The 19479-nt window shown below is 40.5% G+C and overlaps 4 protein-coding genes across 4 annotated transcripts; all 4 read left to right on the forward strand.

Annotated features, from left to right (window-relative positions):
* Positions 1–244: 244 nt before the first annotated feature.
* On the forward strand, positions 245–1841 carry LOC310871382 (histone H4-like; the record flags this gene model as incomplete). Its single annotated transcript, XM_083782867.1, has 2 exons — positions 245–266; positions 1531–1841. 2 exons carry the CDS (start codon positions 245–247, stop codon positions 1839–1841), a joined length of 333 nt encoding a protein of 110 aa, XP_083638993.1.
* Positions 1842–3315: 1474 nt separating this feature from the next.
* LOC310870942 (histone H2B-like) lies at positions 3316–3690 on the forward strand (the record flags this gene model as incomplete). Its single annotated transcript, XM_083782333.1, has 1 exon — positions 3316–3690. One exon carries the CDS (start codon positions 3316–3318, stop codon positions 3688–3690), a length of 375 nt encoding a protein of 124 aa, XP_083638459.1.
* A 10590-nt stretch (positions 3691–14280) lies between these two features.
* On the forward strand, positions 14281–14592 carry LOC310870095 (histone H4; the record flags this gene model as incomplete). Its single annotated transcript, XM_083781130.1, has 1 exon — positions 14281–14592. One exon carries the CDS (start codon positions 14281–14283, stop codon positions 14590–14592), a length of 312 nt encoding a protein of 103 aa, XP_083637256.1.
* A 2050-nt stretch (positions 14593–16642) lies between these two features.
* On the forward strand, positions 16643–17017 carry LOC310871090 (histone H2B-like; the record flags this gene model as incomplete). The annotated part of the gene is made up of 1 exon (XM_083782570.1): positions 16643–17017. The coding sequence occupies one exon, from the start codon at positions 16643–16645 to the stop codon at positions 17015–17017; it is 375 nt and encodes a 124-aa protein (XP_083638696.1).
* Positions 17018–19479: the final 2462 nt, after the last annotated feature.

The raw sequence follows: 19479 nt of genomic DNA on the forward strand, positions 1-19479 counted from the left end.
AAGAGGGGTGTAAAACAAGGGTGCCCCCTGTCCGCTGCACTTTATATCTTAGCTATTAATCCGTTATTAAACAAGATCAAGAATGATAAAAGACTCACAGGTATAAAAACTAGTGGTGGAGAGAGGGTCGTTGTTTTGGCCTATGCTGACGATATCACCATCATAATTAAAAACAAGAATGAATTAGACGTTGTACATGAGCACTTGGCACTTTACGAAGAGATCTCGGGCTCCAGGTTAAACCATGATAAAACTGAAGGTGTCTGGTTCGGGAGGGGTGAGGCAAAGCCAAATCTAAATATAAAGGACACGGAAACAATGACAGTCCTCGGGGTAAAGTTTAGTAATAATGGCAGTTATGAACAGAACTGGGATAATAAAAATAAAGAAATAAAGGAGGACTTAGAAAAATGGGAAAACAAATCTTGCTGTTATAGAACAAAGATTATAATTATTAAGACATATGTCTTGGCAAGACTGCTTTTTTTGGCGACTATATTCCCTCCCAAGGACCAGACACTGAAATACATAAATAAAACACTAGTCAATTTCTTATGGGGAACCACTAGGGAAGTTACAAAGAGAAACTTATTATATAAGAGTAGAAATAATGGAGGCCTTGGGGCTGTGGACTTAGGACTTAAACTGAAAATTTCTTTTTGTAAAAATGTAGCAGCTGGCTTTAAAAGGAGGGCTATGTGGATAGGGGAGGCTCTGAGCTGGACTAAAAAGAAGGGTCGGGCAAGAAGCTCCTTTCCGTATTTTAAAGTCATGTATGGTGATTTGATGTCAAACTCTGCACATTTAAATATTGACTGGACTGCTATGACTAGTAAATGTATATATGGTAAGATATGTGATGACTTATATGGTGGCATTTTTCCCTACAAATATCTGGATGAAAATCAAAAGCGGGTGTGTATTAAAAATTCTAGTAGTAAAAATATCTCTGAAAAGAACAGAGACGTCATGTGGCTGGTCTCCGTGAGAAGACTAGCTGTACGAGCAGTTGTAAAATGGAGCTGCTTCGTTAGAACCATTAAATGCCCAATTTTAAATTGTGGTGCAGATGAGACAGTTGAACACCTGCTAGTGGACTGCCAAAGGTCTAGCTTTGTATGGGGGAAAATGCCACAAATTGGTTTTAAACTTAAGATCAACTATAATGCTGCCATGTATGGGGTGTTCGAAGAAAGAATGTCTGCTGTGGAACAAGATTTTTACTGGTATGTAATTTGCACTGTGGTAAACAAACTGTGGAAAACCAGGTGTGCCATGGTAATTCACCAGGAGACCATCTCGGGAGAGGTGGTCTTCAAACAAATCCAAACTGAACTAAAAAGACAAAGAACTCTTGACACACGAAAAAAGAAACTGACACCATGGCACCTACTAACATTGTAAAAAAAAAAAAAAAAAAAAAAAACTTTTGTATTGAAATGCATTGATTTATATATTTTTATATTTTTGTAACTTATGTGTATGTGTAATTTTGCATAAACTGTAAACCCTGAATAATTTTCAATAAAGTATATATAAAAAGCAAGGGAGGAAAAGGTCTTGGAAAAGGTGGCGCCAAGCGCCATCGCAAGGTTCTTCGTGATAACATCCAGGGAATCACCAAGCCCGCCATCCGCCGTCTGGCTCGCCGTGGCGGAGTGAAGCGTATCTCCGGTCTGATCTACGAGGAGACCCGCGGTGTCCTCAAGGTGTTCCTGGAGAACGTGATCCGCGACGCCGTCACCTACACCGAGCACGCCAAGAGAAAGACCGTGACCGCCATGGATGTTGTCTATGCTCTGAAGAGACAGGGACGCACTCTGTACGGCTTCGGAGGTTAATGATGCTGACTTGATCTACCAACAACCCAAAGGCTCTTTTAAGAGCCACCCATATTTTCTCTACAGAGTTCTTTGCCTTGGATTTATATAGTAATGGATAATATATCTTTAATTGTAGTTTTGATAACTTTCATGTACCGGGGCCGGGTTGATTTGATATTTAATCTTGATCTTTAAAGAGTATTACCAAATATTATAGTCTATTGAGCTAACTTGTTGGTCTATTTCATGTGGTGTTTTACAATAAGACTTGTTGAACACGGGTAACGAATACAATAGTTTAGATGGAGAATATATAATGGCAGATCTACAAGCTGACAGTGCAACACATTAAAGCAGATGTAGACCTACAGGGAATTAAGAGCAGACAGGGTGGAGGAGAACAAGTACAAAGCCAAGTAGCCAACTCAGTTCAACCTTCCAAATATAGAGGTTAAGAAGACAGTAGTCTCAAATGTATTGGGAAACATCATTGCATAACTATGCATTTAGATGTTTCTTATAATTCCAGACAAGAGGACCGCTCTGTATGTTAAAAATCACACCCGTGTGAAGTCAGGGGCGCTCTTATCATCTAACTCATGTTGCTATGATTAGGTGATGTAATGATGTGAAACAAACGTTGACAAAACAAACATTAAATTATCTTTATTGTCAATGGCGTTTTTAAAACAAACATTATAGGAGTGGCTAAAAACAACTATCAAAACAACAGTTTCTATTACTTCTAACTCTCGGGATGAATGAAATTTGGTGCCAATAAAGAACATGTAGTAGTTCATCCGGTTCCTGGTTTCAGCAGGCCGGTTTCTGTCAGGTAGGACCTGAGGCCTGGACATGTACAATATTCAGAATACATGTGTTTCCCTGGAGTGATGAGAACCATCATCTTTCATTGTTTTATAAACAGGCTAGGAATTACATAAGAACACACCTGCCAGCTCTGAGCTCTCTATTCTGGCTTTAGAAGCACAGAGGAGCAGAATTATTATCATAATAGTAACAATTCATTAACTTATTATTATATTATACTAACGCTGCAGGGAATATGGTGTCTCAATGAATATGCAGATATAGATATACCTTTATCATGGGGAAATGTGCGTGTCATAAAGGAGGATCAATGCAAAAACAAAACAAAACACATTATGATAAAAAAGGGCTTTAAATGATACATTTACCATGAAATGAATGTCCCTCACAATGAGGACAATAGAGCACCCGACAGAAAACAAAGGGCGCGTTCGGAAATAGCGCACTGAGCGCACTGTGCAATGCAAACTAATAGGCGAGTGCGCTCCCGGTGCGCATTTCCGAACGCACCCAAAGACTCACTCTTTGTGGCAGGATAAGCCAATCATATGCTGGGAGCCACACACTTCATTTGCATTCGCTCTGTATAAATAGTGGTACGAGAGAGAGCACCCTCAGACCTCTTCACTGCATCTGAACTGTTCTATTGAATACAACCACGATGCCTGAAGTAGCGAAACCAGCGCCCAAGAAAGGCTCCAAGAAAGCCGTCACCAAGACCGCCGCGAAGGGCGGCAAGAAGCGCAGAAAGTCCAGGAAGCAGAGCTACGCCATCTACGTGTACAAGGTCCTGAAGCAGGTCCACCCCGACACCGGTATCTCTTCCAAGGCCATGGGCATCATGAACTCCTTCGTCAACGACATCTTTGAGCGCATCGCCGGTGAAGCCTCCAAACTGGCTAACTACAACAAGCGCCGCACCATCTCATCCAGGGAGATTCAGACCGCCGTCCGCCTGCTGCTCCCCGGTGAGCTGGCCAAGCACGCCGTGTCTGAAGGCACCAAGGCTGTGACCAAGTACACCAGCTCCAAGTAAACTGTTCTGTCTGCTCTAAACACAACGGTCCTTTTAAGGACCACCCATCTTTTCCAAGAAAGCGTTTATCCTGATACTAGAAGAAGTAATGGGCATTGTTTAATTAATAAGCAACAGAATGAATGTCTTATGTTTATGAAGGGGCTTGTGGACATGTATAGATTCATATTTCAATTGCATATAGCTTCAAGCATGTGTAGATTAAAGTAGAATGTTATCCACCCAAGTTGAGGTGCAGTATGTTTATACATCTATCATTGTGATTTAAATGATCATGCTTATAGAAGACTAGCTGCATTTTTTTGGCACACTGACAGGATCAATGAAAAATAAAACATTGTGTACATATAGCGTACATGTATTTAGCCCCCACATGTTTACAGGATCAATTGAGCACACGGATGAGAATCAATTATCGAATTAAATGAGGCCAACTTTTAATTACATCAGAACAAAGACATTAATAAAACACTGCTGGTAATGCAGACAGTCAGACTGTGACAAGATACATTTAAAGTATGTATTATGAACTAGGAAGCGTAATAGCGATGCCCTTATAAAGTGAGCTTACTTTGACGGGGATATTGGAAATGACTAATATAGAAACAGTTGGGTGGCTCTTAAAAGAGCCTCTGGAGTTTGTTCAGTCGAAATGAAGCAGGATTATTTATGAGTAATATAATTTTCTTTATTTCTCTATGACCAAGTTCATAATAAGGCTAAAATAAATTAATAATTGTTTTTTATATTTCTAAAAGGTCTAAGTTCATAATTAAGAAGTTCATAGTTTAAGTCACATTTATGTTTAAAACATTATTATTATTATTTTTGTGTCAAGTTGTTGTAATGCTTTTATTTTGAAGAGTCAAAGTCATGTTCTGTATCTCGTTTGGTTTGCTCTCATGTTAATGGGGTACACAGGACTTTTGTATAAGCAAACAAGCAACAAGCATCTAGAAGCAGCAAGGTGCAGAAGCTCCGTTTCACACTGCGCACACAAAGACTTTTAAAGTTAAAAGGTCACAAGAGACTGCATGTCTAACTAAAGTCATAAGAAGGGTTATAAGGTCCTGAAGACTGAAGAGATACCCCTTTTGTTTTGCGCGCAGCCAACCGGGTATGTTGTTCGTTTCTGTCTGTATTTTACTTTGGTAAAATGTTTGCTTTTTTTTTTTTCTAAGTATTTTATTAAATTTCCACAAAGTTACAAGTCATCACATTTCATATATCAACGTTTAGAGATCCATACAGATAATATGCTGCTTGTCATCATATAAATACATCACATCAAATACATACATCATAATACATAATACATACATCAAAAAGCACAGACACCTAGGCGCCAGAGAGCGCGAGCGAACAGCACCATGCTTTGGTGCCATGTGTACTAACGCCCAAATGCCTGCACCTGCATGTGCTGTTCTGAAGGTCTCGCCACCCGCCAACAAATAGCACCATGCTTTGGTGCCATGTGTGTCTATCCGCTGGCATGCAGCAAGACCCCCAGAGCCACACACTCAGCATGAACATTTAAAAGTATAAAACATGTAGACGCAACCGGGGGTCACATCAGGATATTACTATTTGTCTGGGCTGTTCTAGAATTACTACAGTGCCAAGGTGGGCCAGTTTAGGTGCGTGTGCAGTCTCTTCAGGTCCATTGTTTTTTTCCTTTTAAGTTCGGTTTTAATATGTTTAAAAACAGTGTTTGCGTCAATTACCACGTTGTCCATTGACATTTTGCACCGAGTCTTCCAAATCTTAAAAATTGTCACGCTAATACAAACCCAAAATATATCATAATTTTCTTTTCCGCAGTTAAAAATACCGTACAAAATGTCTCTGTGGCATGGCACCCTCAGGCCTATATCGTGCATCTTGCTCCAGATTGCTTTTGACCTATTGCAGTCGATGAGCAAGTGCCATATGGTCTCTAGCTCTTCACAGTCTGGCATGGGGCATTCCGTTGTGGTCACAAAGCAACTCCATTTAACCACTGCTCTAGTTGGAAGTCTACCGTGGGCAGTTAGCCACATAACGTCCTGCATGTTTCCAGTGACGAGGCCGCTGTTAAAATTATTTACTAGGTTTTTACTTTCTTCAAAGGAGCAGTGTTTAAAACGTACCATACCTCCATATATCTTATTACTTATTAAATTATATATTATTTTATTTGATTGGGTTCCCCAGTTAATATTTAAATTGCTATGTTTTGTGGTGAAATCCCCATATGCCAATTTATAGTATGGCAGTGACAGTCTGCCCCTGCCCCTCTGTTTTCTCCATGTTTTGAGGTCTCCTACCCAAGCTGCTCCACACAGAATGCCCCTAGCCACATTTTTACAGAATGCAATCATTATTTTGCTGCCGACGTCCATTGCGCCAAGGCCTCCCTCTTTGACACTTTTAAACATAAAAATCCTTTTGGTAACCTCCCGGTTGTTTCCCCAAATCAAACGTACACACATCCTATTAATTCTTGTTATGCACTTCTCAGGTGGCGGAAAAATGGTGGCCAGGAACAATAACTGATAAAATAAATGTTTTTACAATCCCTATTCTCGATTTATAAGTTGTGTCCCTAACTTTCCATTTTTCAACTTCGGCATGTATTTCAGTTTCTTTTCTGTCCCAATTATTTTTAGCACAGTCCCTATTAGCAAAGAAAATGCCAAGTATTTTCATTTCCTCTTTCACCTCCATGAGCAGGGCCGGCCTCCGATCCTCCTCTCCTATCCAAATACATTCCGTTTTGGTCTGTTTAGCTTGGCCCCCGCGACCTGCTCATAGAGGTGAAAGTGTTCTCTAACAAAATCAAGTTCTCTCTGCGATTTTATAAAGGCAGTTATATAAAGTTATGTAAAATGTTTGCCTCTACCGTACATGCTGTCGTTTTATGTTAATTGTAACATGGGTGTATTTTGTCATAGTTTAGTTTTCACGGTGGATTAGGAGGATTGATTAGAAGCTTTCAAATAAATCAGTATGAGGAAACCACTTGAGGGAGTTACATCAACTAAGTCATGTTAGTTTAAAGTGCATGGCTAGTCTATATCAAATGAATAATTTCTGTTCAAATAACACATTTGGTGGCTCTTAAAAGAGCCGGTGGATTGGAGCTATGGCTGAGTCTCTGAGAAATGTAGAGGGAATATTGTCATGGCCAGTGGCCTTGTGGGGTTGAAGGGCACTCAGTTTTTTAAGTACCTCCTCAGTTGTTACCATTGTCAGCTTAAAATCATCTTTACAAACACCTAGGAGGCTTTGATGTGCTCTACACCAAAACGCCCAGAGTGGGAGGGCAGTTTGTTAACCAGGTTGTGGCAATGTTTGTGAAGAAGATGTTTAAGTAGTTGGCTACGTCAAGCTTGCCAGTGATGAGGGTGTCGTTCGATTTGATTATGTTTGCAAACCTGGTTTTAGTTTCTGACCGCAGCCGTGGTTGTTTAGCAGCTTCCAGAGCTCCTGAGGATTGTTTTTGTTTTCCTCTGCTTTATCTTTAATTTGAGTCTCTTTTTATGTTGTATATCTAGAGGAAAGATATGCTGCTATTTGTTAAAAATACTTTATTCCCAACATGTATCAAACAATGCAATGCTCCAACTGTATATACTTTATGTTTACACAATGCTGTACCTCCTCCAACTGTATACTTTATGTTTACACAATGCTGTACCTCCCACTGTATAGACTTTGTTTACACAATGCTGTACCTCCAAGTGTATATACTTTATGTAAATAAGCTGTATGAATTTGTGAGTTTAATAGGCTTAATAATAATTTATGTCGTTATCTCCATGATAAATCAATCAATAATGCTAAACCTTAAATAAAATATTAATTTTTTCAACATTTAAACACAGAAACGAGGCTGATCTGATATTTTATTGTATTTTATTTATTTTGCTTTTTTGAATGCCCCTGATCGTGGCACCAATACATTACATAAAAACTTAAACTAGTTAAAAAAAAAAAATCTGAATTTAGCATTTTCACCAAATCTAAACTAAACCTGCCAAAACCCGCTTTAAAAACGAAGGAAATTACACATTTTCCTAGACAGTTCCAAGTACAGAGTAGACTTAGATAGCATTTGATACAGACTTATAGCGTCTGTATAGCATGTTATGTAGACAGCACTATAATTGCATTGTAGGTAGTCCTAGCACGTCATAGTACATTATGTATAGCATAGTATAGTATATATATGTATAGTTTATATGTATAGTTTCATTATATAGATATTCCACTGTTACGTTCTTAGCTTACGCATGTTGCATGATAAATGCTTTTTATGTGATGTATTCCCATGCTTTTTTGTTCTTGCTTAATGTAAGTCGCTCTGGATTAAGAGTACATAAGGGTCCATTTGGTTCCAAACTATAATTTAGCTGGGGACCCCCTGGAACTCCCTCAAGGACCCCTGGGGGTCCCCGGACCTCACTTTGGGAACCACTGGTTTAGGCTACTTTAGGTAGTGTGTGCCTCCCGCTAGAACAATTGTGCTGACTTTAATATTTCCTGTGTTTTGTTTTGTTCATTATTGTTAAATTCAGTGTTGACGTGTAGGGGCTATTTAGGAAAATAAGGAACAAACTGCGTTCCTTATTGGTTCAATAAGGGACGCATCATTTAATTCTCAAATAAGGGACGATTCTGTATTTTAAGGGACGGGTCGCAACCCTGGATGTAAGGTCCAAATGAGTACCAAGGTCAAGCACATTCATGTAACCTTGGCGTGGCGCTGTTGTTTACTTAAAGGACCACTTCACCACTTTTCAACCTATCTTCATATAATAGGTCCTCACTAATAATCATGATAAAATGGCACGATTTTTTTCTACTCAGTCTGTGTCTCATATAGGAGGGCTGTGTGGGCAGTTTAGAAACCGTCTTCCAGTGACATCATCATTAGGCAGATTTTTTTTAAACAAGATTTTTTTACAAAAATGTTTAGATTTTCATTATCGTGAAAACGATGGCTTCCATTTTCGCATTGCAACTTTTCAGGACTAGAAAGCCTGCAGTTTCTATTAGCTTGTATTCCCCATCGATGATGTCACTGGAAGACGGTTTATGAACTGCCCACAGCCCTCCTATGAGACACAGACCGAGTAGAAAAAAATTGCGCCATTTTTTTCATGATTATTAGTGAGGACCTATTATATGAAGATAGGTTGAAAAGTGGTGAAGTGGTCCTTTAAGTATCAAGTTCACGGGTATGGTGAGAGGGAGGATTGACCCGGAAGGGGCAAATGGTTTCGACCGCAGGTATGCTACCACTGTCAAATGCTGTGTGGAGAAATGCCTCATTTTGAAATCGCAGATACTGATGCCGTACTACTACTCACTGCTTGGAAATAAACGTGTCAAAGGCAAGAGCTGCCTGCCTGTGTGTTTATTATCGCATTGTGGGGCTGACACACAGAACAAACAGTATGGCATTTAAACAGCGCGTCAACCAGGTTCAACTCCTCGAGCTCCTCAGAACAAGAAATGTAAACTTTGTCTCTGCTAATGAACAAAAAAGAGCTACTACAAATAAACTAAAGTTATTTTCAACCCTGTCTCCTCGCACATTATGTTATATCCCTTCGCCCTAGACGAAGGTGCATAACAGGGCACTTGGAGAACTGGTCACCTAGGGGGAGAGATAACTGGGCAACTGGACAACTATGGTGCCCAGATGTCCGTATAGTGCCCACCTATCTTGCCTTCTGTGGAATGCATGGGACTGGCCCCGCCCACTGAGTCTATTTGAATAGGTTGCAGTCCAAAGCAGAGCATTTCCTGATTCCAGTTCCCTCACCAAGCAGCAGCAAGACCTTATCATCACTGTCTCTTCTGAAAACCAACTAAAGGTAATTAGTGTACACGTCTGCTTTGCGTTTCGTGAGTGTGCTTATTTGGGCTTGCTTCCAAATGTTGTTAAACCAGCGGTTCTCAAACATTTTCATGTCGAGGAACATCTCCCATGACACAGGTGATTCGAACCATAGGCCGCACAAAAATAATGGGATGGCGTATGTCCACGCCTCAATTTCAAATCCTTCATGTTTCTATATCCAGTCTGAAATGCAAACTAATGCAGTGAAATGAATGCAGTTGGGGTGGCCAGGTCTTCACTTGGTAGAACCAGTAGAAACACAAACATACCCTATTTCAAATTAATTAAAAAATTAATGAGACCATAATTTACTAAATGCATTATAGTAATATTGATTTTCCCCCCCCCATTTTCTTTCAAGAATGTGACTAAGTGAAAGTAGTGCCAGGTCGTCTAAGACTTTATGGACACAGCTAGATGACTTAGACTCTAAGTCATCTAGCTGTGTCCATAATGTCAGATTCCATTATTTCTTTATTTTGTTCTGTCAAACAGGAATGGGACAACCCTTTTCTGACCCTGGTCTGGTTTTCAAATTGGTTTGTTAGCTGTCCATCGTGTATCGATCTACAGGCCATTCCAGAATAGCTGTTGACGTTCACTAGCTTAGTGGGCACTCTATCAACTTTACAACTACAAGAAGGCATTTGACAGAGTGGGGAGTTTAATGCCTGCTCTATGATTAATATGCAAAGAGTGGCAATCTGGTCGACACATGAGACATTTATTCCTTGCTGCATGGTCCCTTAGGTGGTGGTCAACTGTGTCCTTCATTCTTACCAGGAGAGCTCCATTTAGCACGTACTTCCCCTGCCACAGAGTAGGTCCGGTTGATCCCTCTATAGTTGTTGCAGTTGCACAGGTCTCCTTTCTTTGGGAGCTTAATGTTAATAACTTAGCCTAAGGCCCTCTTTCCAGATCATTTTTAAGAGTGGCTGCAACAAGCTCACAGTGCTCTCTGCCTTTATGCCTTCTGCTGGGATGTTATCTGGTCCTGCTGCTTTCCCACTCTTCAGCTGTTATACAGCTGTTCTGATCTCCTCTCTGCTGATTGTAGGGCAAGTAGGCAGACTATTTTGTCCCTTTCTGATTTCTGTCAGGTTGTGTTCCCACATCAGGATTATAACAGAGCTTTATCTGCTTATTTAGAGCACATTTCACACAATGGAAAGGGTTGAGTCAGAAATGTGACCGTTTTTTTGTTCTCTTTAGACAAACTGAGTCAGAGGATTGTAATGTGCTGTTCATTCATGGGCTGAGCAACGTCACCACAGAAGAATCGTTGAAGAATCGTTTCTCCACATACGGAAACCTTGTCGATGGTAAACGGTCGACTTGCGATCCATATGGGCAACCACAAATCCATTCACATTCATGCTTTTATTCATCTTGTATATATTTTTTCAATTCTCTTCAATGTTCTTTTTACACTTTGTGTCTACAGTTAAACTACGCACTGGATTCGGCAGAGCATGCAATGGAAGCAATTAATAACATGGATGGAATGGTGAGTTGATGATACTAGTCCTTACCCGTTCTGATATATTTTAACTTGTATAATAGATTTGTGTGTGTGTGTGTGTGTGGTTTTTTATGAATAAAAACAGCAGTATAACATTAAAGTATTCTTCCAAATGCATGGTAGGGAAACGTTTTCATGGCAAGAGCAAGGACCGCAGCATTTACACTTATTAGCCCACAGAGGCCCATTTGAAAAGTATCAAGGACCCCCAGTTTGACATGCAGCTATATATGGACAGTCGCACAGATCCAATTTGCAGGTGGATTTGCGTCCAAAACGGTCTCAATTGTGAGCTTTGGCTTGAGAGAACTCATGGCTTTTGCAACCTGTGATGTTGTGAGCTTGTAGATTAGCTGTTTTCACCAGAGCGTGCGCTGTAGCCACTTCACGCTGTGTGTGTGTGTGGCTTATGTTCAAGACAGTTATATCTCGTGTTGTGTTTATAGCTAACTGAAAAGTGAAAACGGCCACGCGATGACGCACGCGCACACATACGAACGTGCGCACTCACAGCTTAAGTAGTTTACACACACACATGCTCACAGCGAAAGTAGTCTGCACACACACACACACACACAACCTCCGTTGGCTGGGGGCGGTGTGAAAAAGGGTATAGGTGCGTGGAAGAATGCGCTAGGGTCCTTGAGGCTGTTCTTCGTGGCATGTTGTTTGTTGTATGTAGTAATTGTGTCGATGCGTAAGGGTGTTGGAAATATCCCGATCGCTCGGCCGCTGTCTATTGCGAGCAAAATTGACAGCGGGCGAAACAACTGAAGTTAGGCGGAAAACTCGCGAGCAAAATTGACAGCAGGCGAAACAACTGAAGTTACGCGGAAAACTGTGTCCCAGTATTAATCAGTGACCGTCCCAAAATGCAATTCACTGGTGACACGTGATTTCTGGGGAGAGGAGTTTTGCCGCCCTGTGGCTGCGGGGGGTACTGCACCCGGGTGCGTTTTTAATTCACTAATAAATTAATTAATAATCATTAATGTGTCAAATCGAAAAAGGTTTGATGGAAGCCATTTTGTAAGGCACTTGGTGGCCTGGTGACACAACGCGGTACTGCACCGAATACTACACAACTGACAATGGTTAGCTGTACTAATGTACATACTATTGACACAATGGCAGGAGTTTGAAGGCAGTGAGATCCATGTTGTTTGTGCTGGGGAACGTTCCAGAGGTGGTTCCGGAGGTGGTGGCAGAGGTCGTGGCAGAGGTCGTGGCCATGGCTCAAGGAAAAGAGGTAGTGATGGGCTTTTTACCCCCAAATCATTGAATTTTGATTTCCCATCTCTGGCACATTTATTCTTAATCAATGTCATGTTGACTTTATTTTCTCCCCCACTCATATTTGTGCAGGTCGTGGACGCCAGTGACAAGAATGGTGGAGATTGAGGTTGGTGGAGGAGATGGAAGCTACGGTGGAGGTGGCGGCGGCTACTCCTAAACTTACTTTTGAATTGTTTTGGCTAATGCCAAGGGTCTACTGTTGGTCTATCTATTTCTACATAGCTGCCTCGTAAAATATAGAATCAATGTACCATTCTGCTAGCCTGGTAAACTATCCCGGTGCCACCATTTTTGCATGAATATTTATTTGGTTTTACTGAACTATTTAAATTATGCATTTTTGACATCCTGGTTACAACATGATTCAGCAATATGATTTATTTTGGTTTTCTGATTAAAGTAAAGGTGAAATGACACCTGGCGTGTCCCCAAGCTTGTCTCAAAGTCACCTCACCTAAATATGCACTGCCATTACTACTATAATGTACTTTGATATCACTGTTGAGAAAGGGTTACTTATAAGTAGTATTTTTTCGTGTGTGTGTGTATGTGTGTGCAAGCCTGCTGCTAAGAAAGTAGTAGCTAGAAGGCCACCAAGAGCCCCAAGAAAGTGGCTAAGAAGCCCACTCCAGCCAAGAAGGTTGCCAAACCCAAGGCAGCACCCAAAAATAAGTAAACTGCTACATCTGTATACCCACCAAAGGCTCTTTTAACCCATTCTGAACGGGAACCCATTTTGGTGTTAGCATCATGTTATGCTTTAGCTATTGAAAAATAGCAGATCTACAAGCTCATAGCGTGCCACCGAGTGGCGCGCTACGAGCTTGTAGGTCTGCTATTTTTTTAAAATCGAAGAACGACTGACATTTTTATAATCTGATCTCAGGTCAGAATGGGTTCATCAGACCAGTGTGTGTCCAGTGGAAACCTCGTATGAATCTGATCTCAGGTCAGAATGGTTGTTCTATAAGAGTATCCTCACTTTATACAGCATTGCACTGGAATAATAACCAGTTTGTTTACTAATAGTCAAATATCACAAATGGTTCATAAAGAGATGAGACAAACTGATTATGTATTAGTTAAACATTTCTGCAGGACAGGAAGGCAGCTGACCTGTATTATAATCTGGCCATTTCTCTCACAAAACAAATTGTGCTACATTTACCATAAATCACTGTTTGGTTCAAAATTACCATTGAATAGTGTGCATATAGCTCCACATCATTATTATAAATAGTAACCACCTCTACATCATCTCAAATAAGCAAGTCATGGAGTTATTAATGCTGTACAAATGGTAACAGCAAATGCACATATAGGCCTACAATATTGTATCAGTCTCTTGGATTGACAAAACATTGAATATGCTTTAAATTAACAGCATTTACTGTATATGCTATAGAGGAGTTCAAGGGATATTTCACTTTCCGATCTACTCAGTTTTATGTAAAGGGAAGTTCCTAAGTTGCTTGATTCAGAATTTAGATATTTTATATTAATTGTATCTGCCCCACCCCCTTCCTATACAAACCCATTATAATAATAATAATGCCAAGGAATAAAACCAATAAAAACAGGGAAAGTAATATTGGAGTGGCAAGGATATTGACCAAAAATAACAGCAATTATATTATTATAGAGTTTATAATATTACTGTAAAAACAAATGGGTGATGTGACCAAGGGGGAGGAGTATGTGTGTGTGTGTGTGTGTGTGTGTGTGTGTGTGTGGGGGGGGGGGGGCGGTGCACATTGGCAACGCCCATGTAGCTCTCTCTTTGCCAGTTCTCCCTTACGTCCTCAGAACACACATAAAAAGGCAAGGCTCTGAGCTCTCAAAGTCATTCAATTTTCTATCTGCAACTACGTTACTGCTCAAAATGTCAGGTCGAGGCAAGGGAGGAAAAGGTCTTGGAAAAGGTGGCGCCAAGCGCCATCGCAAGGTTCTTCGTGATAACATCCAGGGAATCACCAAGCCCGCCATCCGCCGTCTGGCTCGCCGTGGCGGAGTGAAGCGTATCTCCGGTCTGATCTACGAGGAGACCCGCGGTGTCCTCAAGGTGTTCCTGGAGAACGTCATCCGCGACGCCGTCACCTACACCGAGCACGCCAAGAGAAAGACCGTGACCGCCATGGATGTTGTCTATGCTCTGAAGAGACAGGGACGCACTCTGTACGGCTTCGGAGGTTAATGATGCTGACTTGATCTACGAACAACCCAAAGGCTCTTTTAAGAGCCACCCATATTTTCTCTACAGAGTTATTTGCCTTGGATTTGTATAGTAATGGATAATATATCTTTACTTGTAGTTTTGATAACTTTCATGTACCGGGCCGGGTTGATTTGATATTTAATCTTGATCTTTAAAGAGTATTACCAAATATTATAGTCTATTGAGCTAACTTGTTGGTCTATTTCATGTGGTGTTACAATAAGACTGTTGTTGAACACGGGTAACGAATACAATAGTTTAGATAGAGAATATAATGGCAGATCTACAAGCTGACAGTGCAACACATTAAAGCAGATGTAGACCTACAGGGAATTAAGAGCAGACACCCTGTCTGCTCTTAAGAACAAGTACAAAGCCAACTCAGTTCAACCTTCCAAATATAGAGGTTAAGAAGACAGTAAAGTAGTCTCAAATGTATTGGGAAACATCATTGCATAACTATGCATTTAGATGTTTCTTATAATTCCAGACAAGAGGACCGCTCTGTATATTACAAATCACACCCGTGTGAAGTCAGGGGCGCTCTTATCATCTAACTCATGTTGCTATGATTAGGTGATGTAATGATGTGAAACAAACGTTGACAAAACAAACATTAAATTATCTTTATTGTCAATAGCGTTTTTAAAACAAACATTGAACTAAAAACAAACATTATAGGAGTGGCTAAAAACAACTATCAAAACAACAGTTTCTATTACTTCTGGTTAAGCTCTCGGGATGTGTGGGAGCCAAGTTTGAATATTGTGATTATTTGAATAATTACAGCTTTATTTTTGTATTTTGGTTTAACAGTTCATGCATATTGCATTATGATTTATAAATTAGCTATGTTAAAAGGCTTAAATAAGTTCATTTGTTTAATTCTTGGTGATGTGCTTTAGGTTAAAAACAATGATGTTAATGTAGCTTTAAGAAGAGAGCTCTGGTTGCCTGAGTTAATTGCAGTTGCTAACAGCTGAGTGTGTGCAGGTCAGGGCAGATTCAGCTAATTGACTGGAGTGTGTGCAGGGCAGACAGAGGCAGAGTTTGTGCAGAGCAGTACAGTCAGTTTGTGCACAATACATCAGAGCGACACGGTTTTTTGACCGTAGTCTATTTTTGAGTTTGAGAACTTGTTTTTGATTATTTTTGTATTAATGAACACATTTTCTTGGAATAAATCTTTTTGTGATCTTTTTACATCGGAGTCCTGTGAAGTTTTTCTACTCAAGGGAATATACACGAGTATGGAAAAAGTGTCGCTGAGCATCAACAACCACTCACAGGATGAATGAAATTTGTTGCCAATAAAGAACATGTAGTAGTTAATCCGGTTCCTGGTTTCAGCAGGCCGGTTTCTGTCAGGTAGGACCTGAGGCCTGGACATGTACAATATTCAGAATACAGTGTTTCCCTGGAGTGATGAGAACCATCATCTTTCATTGTTTTATAAACAGGCTAGGAATTACATAAGAACACACCTGCCAGCTCTGAGCTCTCTATTTTGGCTTTATAAGCACAGAGGAGCAGAATTATTATCATAATAGTAACAATTCATTAACTTATTATTATATTATACTAACGCTGGGAATATGGTGTCTCAATGAATATGCAGATATAGATATACCTTTATCATGGGGAAATGTGCGTGTCATAAAGGAGGATCAATGCAAAAACAAAACACATTATGATAAAAAGGGGCTTTAAATTATACATTTACCATGAAATGAATGTATATTTAGCCCCTCACAATGAGGACAATAGAGCACCCGACAGAAAACAAAGGGCACGTTCGGAAATAGCGCACTGAGCGCACTGTGCAATGCAAACTAATAGGCGAGTGCGCTCCCGGTGCGCATTTCCGAAAACACACCCAAAGAGACTCACTCTTTGTGGCAGGATAAGCCAATCATATGCTGGGAGCCACACACTTCATTTGCATTGGCTCTGTATAAATAGTGGTACGAGAGAGAGCACCCTCAGACCTCTTCACTGCATCTGAACTGTTCTATTGAATACAACCACGATGCCTGAAGTAGCGAAACCAGCGCCCAAGAAAGGCTCCAAGAAAGCCGTCACCAAGACCGCCGCGAAGGGCGGCAAGAAGCGCAGAAAGTCCAGGAAGCAGAGCTACGCCATCTACGTGTACAAGGTCCTGAAGCAGGTCCACCCTGACACCGGTATCTCTTCCAAGGCCATGGGCATCATGAACTCCTTCGTCAACGACATCTTCGAGCGCATCGCCGGTGAAGCCTCCAAACTGGCTAACTACAACAAGCGCCGCACCATCTCATCCAGGGAGATTCAGACCGCCGTCCGCCTGCTGCTCCCCGGTGAGCTGGCCAAGCACGCCGTGTCTGAAGGCACCAAGGCTGTGACCAAGTACACCAGCTCCAAGTAAACTGTTCTGTCTGCTCTAAACACAACGGTCCTTTTAAGGACCACCCATCTTTTCCAAGAAAGTGTTTATCCTGATACTAGAAGAAGTAATGGGCATTGTTTAATTAATAAGCAACAGAATGGATGTCTTATGTTTATGAAGGGGCTTGTGGACATGTATAGATTCATATTTCAATTGCATATAGCTTCAAGCATGTGTAGATTAAAGTAGAATGTTATCCACCCAAGTTAAGGTGCAGTATCATGTTTATACATCTATCATTGTGATTTAAATGCTCATGCTTATAGAAGACGAGCTGCATTTTTTGGCACACTGACAGGATCAATGAGAAATAAAACATTGTGTACATATAGCATACATGTATTTAGCCCCCACATGTTTGGATCAATTGAGCACACGAATGAGAATCAATTAACGAATTAAATGAGGCCAACTTTTAATTACATCAGAACAAAGACATTAATAAAACACTGCTGGTAATGCAGACAGTCAGACTGTGACAAGATACATTTAAAGTATGGTATGTTTTATGAACTAGGAAGGGTAATGGAGACATGGTCAGACTGTGACAAGATACATTTAAAGTATGTATTATGAACTAGGAAGCGTATTAGCGATGCCCTTATAAAGTGAGCTTACTTTGACGGGGATATTGGAAATGACTAATATAGAAACAGTTGGGTGGCTCTTAAAAGAGCCTTTGGAGTTTGTTCAGTCGAAATGAAGCAGGATTATTTATGAGTAATATAATTTTCTTTATTTCTCTATGACCAAGTTCATAATAAGGCTAAAATAAATTCATAATTGTTTTTTATATTTCTAAAAGGTCTAAGTTCATAATTAAGAAGTTCATAGTTTAAGTCACATTTATGTTTAAAACATTATTATTATTATTTTTGTGTCAAGTTGTTGCAATGCTTTTATTTTGAAGAGTCAAAGTCATGTTCTGTATCTCGTTTGGTTTGCTCTCATGTTAATGGGGTACACAGGACTTTTGTATAAGCAATCAAGCAACAAGCATCTAGAAGCAGCAAGGTGCAGAAGCTCCGTTTCACACTGCTCACACAAAGACTTTTAAAGTTAAAAGGTCACAAGAGACTGCATGTCTAACTAAAGTCATAAGAAGGGTTATAAGGACCTGAAGACTGAAGAGATACCCCTTTTGTTTTGCGCGCAGCCAACCGGGTATGTTGTTCGTTTCTGTCTGTATTTTACTTTGGTAAAATGTTTGCTTTTTTTTTTTAATAAGTATTTTATTAAATTTCCACAAAGTTACAAGTCATCACATTTCATATATCAACGTTTAGAGATCCATACAGATAATATGCTGCTTGTCATCATATAAATACATCACATCAAATACATACATCATAATACATAATACATACATCAAAAAGCACAGACACCTAGGCGCCAGAGAGCGCGAGCGAACAGCACCATGCTTTGGTGCCATGTGTACTATCCGCAGCACCCCCTAACGCCCAAATGCCTGCACCTGCATGTGCTGTTCTGAAGGTCTCGCCACCCGCCAACAAATAGCACCATGCTTTGGTGCCATGTGTGTGTATCCGCTGGCATGCAGCAAGACCCCCAGAGCCACACACTCAGCATGAACATTTAAAAGTATAAAACATGTAGACGCAACCGGGATATTACTATTTGTCTGGGCTGTTCTAGAATTACTACAGTGCCAAGGGGACCGTAGGCCTACCTATGTTCCCTCAGCTCTATGTTCCCTCAGCCTACGACAACCTACCTCCCCCGGGGCAGACACCTAAACCTAACCGCAACCCTCTCCCGACCCGCAGCGCACCTCGGGGCTGAGGGAACATAGGGCTGAGGGAACATAGGTATGACCCCGTGCCAAGGTGGGCCAGTTTAGGTGCGTGTGCAGTCTCTTCAGGTCCATTGTTTTTTTCCTTTTAAGTTCGGTTTTAATATGTTTAAAAACAATGTTTGCGTCAATTACCACGTTGTCCATTGACATTTTGCACCGAGTCTTCCAAATCTTAAAAATTGTCACGCTAATACAAACCCAAAATATATCATAATTTTCTTTTCCGCAGTTAAAAATACCGTACAAAATGTCTCTGTGGCATGGCACCCTCAGGCCTATATCGTGCATCTTGCTCCAGATTGCTTTTGACCTATTGCAGTCGATGAGCAAGTGCCATATGGTCTCTAGCTCTTCACAGTCTGGCATGGGGCATTCCGTTGTGGTCACAAAGCAACTCCATTTAACCACTGCTCTAGTTGGAAGTCTACCGTGGGCAGTTAGCCACATAACGTCCTGCATGTTTCCAGTGACGAGGCCGCTGTTAAAATTATTTACTAGGTTTTTACTTTCTTCAAAGGAGCAGTGTTTAAAACGTACCATATCTCCATATATCTTATTACTTATTAAATTATATATTATTTTATTTGATTGGGTTCCCCAGTTAATATTTAAATTGCTATGTTTT

Source organism: Protomyctophum parallelum (genome assembly GCF_964188405.1).
Source record: "Protomyctophum parallelum genome assembly, chromosome: 14".
NCBI lineage: Eukaryota > Metazoa > Chordata > Actinopteri > Myctophiformes > Myctophidae > Protomyctophum > Protomyctophum parallelum.